The sequence below is a fragment of the Penaeus monodon genome, chromosome 20 (genome assembly GCF_015228065.2).
Source record: "Penaeus monodon isolate SGIC_2016 chromosome 20, NSTDA_Pmon_1, whole genome shotgun sequence".
Classification (NCBI taxonomy): domain Eukaryota; kingdom Metazoa; phylum Arthropoda; class Malacostraca; order Decapoda; family Penaeidae; genus Penaeus; species Penaeus monodon.
In genome coordinates, this window is record NC_051405.1 from 11,435,383 (window position 1) to 11,435,692 (window position 310).

Consider the following 310-nt stretch of genomic DNA (forward strand, 5'->3'; position numbering starts at 1 on the left):
CTGCTTAACCTTACATCCGTGCTTATGTACGAATTCATTCATCATATTATAATGAATAACCCCCAAGATTACGAATACCTTTTATATCTAGAACAGAAAATACCTCTTCAGAAATCATGCAAAGAAACCTTCTCTACTCACGCTGCATTCTCTCGCTTCCCCGCAGCGTTCGCGTTGAATGAGGAAGCACCAAAGGATGAGGACGAGTTGATAGCGCTGGCTACGTGGCTCCCAAGAAAATGCTCAGACATCACCAATTCGACCATTCAGAGACTAATTGCGACAGGTCAGTAGGCTTTTTACGTCAGCC

At 43.9% G+C, this 310-nt stretch overlaps 1 protein-coding gene across 1 annotated transcript in view; it reads left to right on the top strand.

Annotated features, from left to right (window-relative positions):
- LOC119585613 (open rectifier potassium channel protein 1-like) overlaps positions 1-310 on the top strand; it is a gene marked incomplete in the record, with an annotated part of 57,788 nt that overhangs the window by 5,866 nt on the left and 51,612 nt on the right. The window contains 1 exon segment of the mRNA XM_037934283.1: positions 167-286. Within this exon segment, the coding sequence (XP_037790211.1) occupies positions 167-286 (120 nt within the window).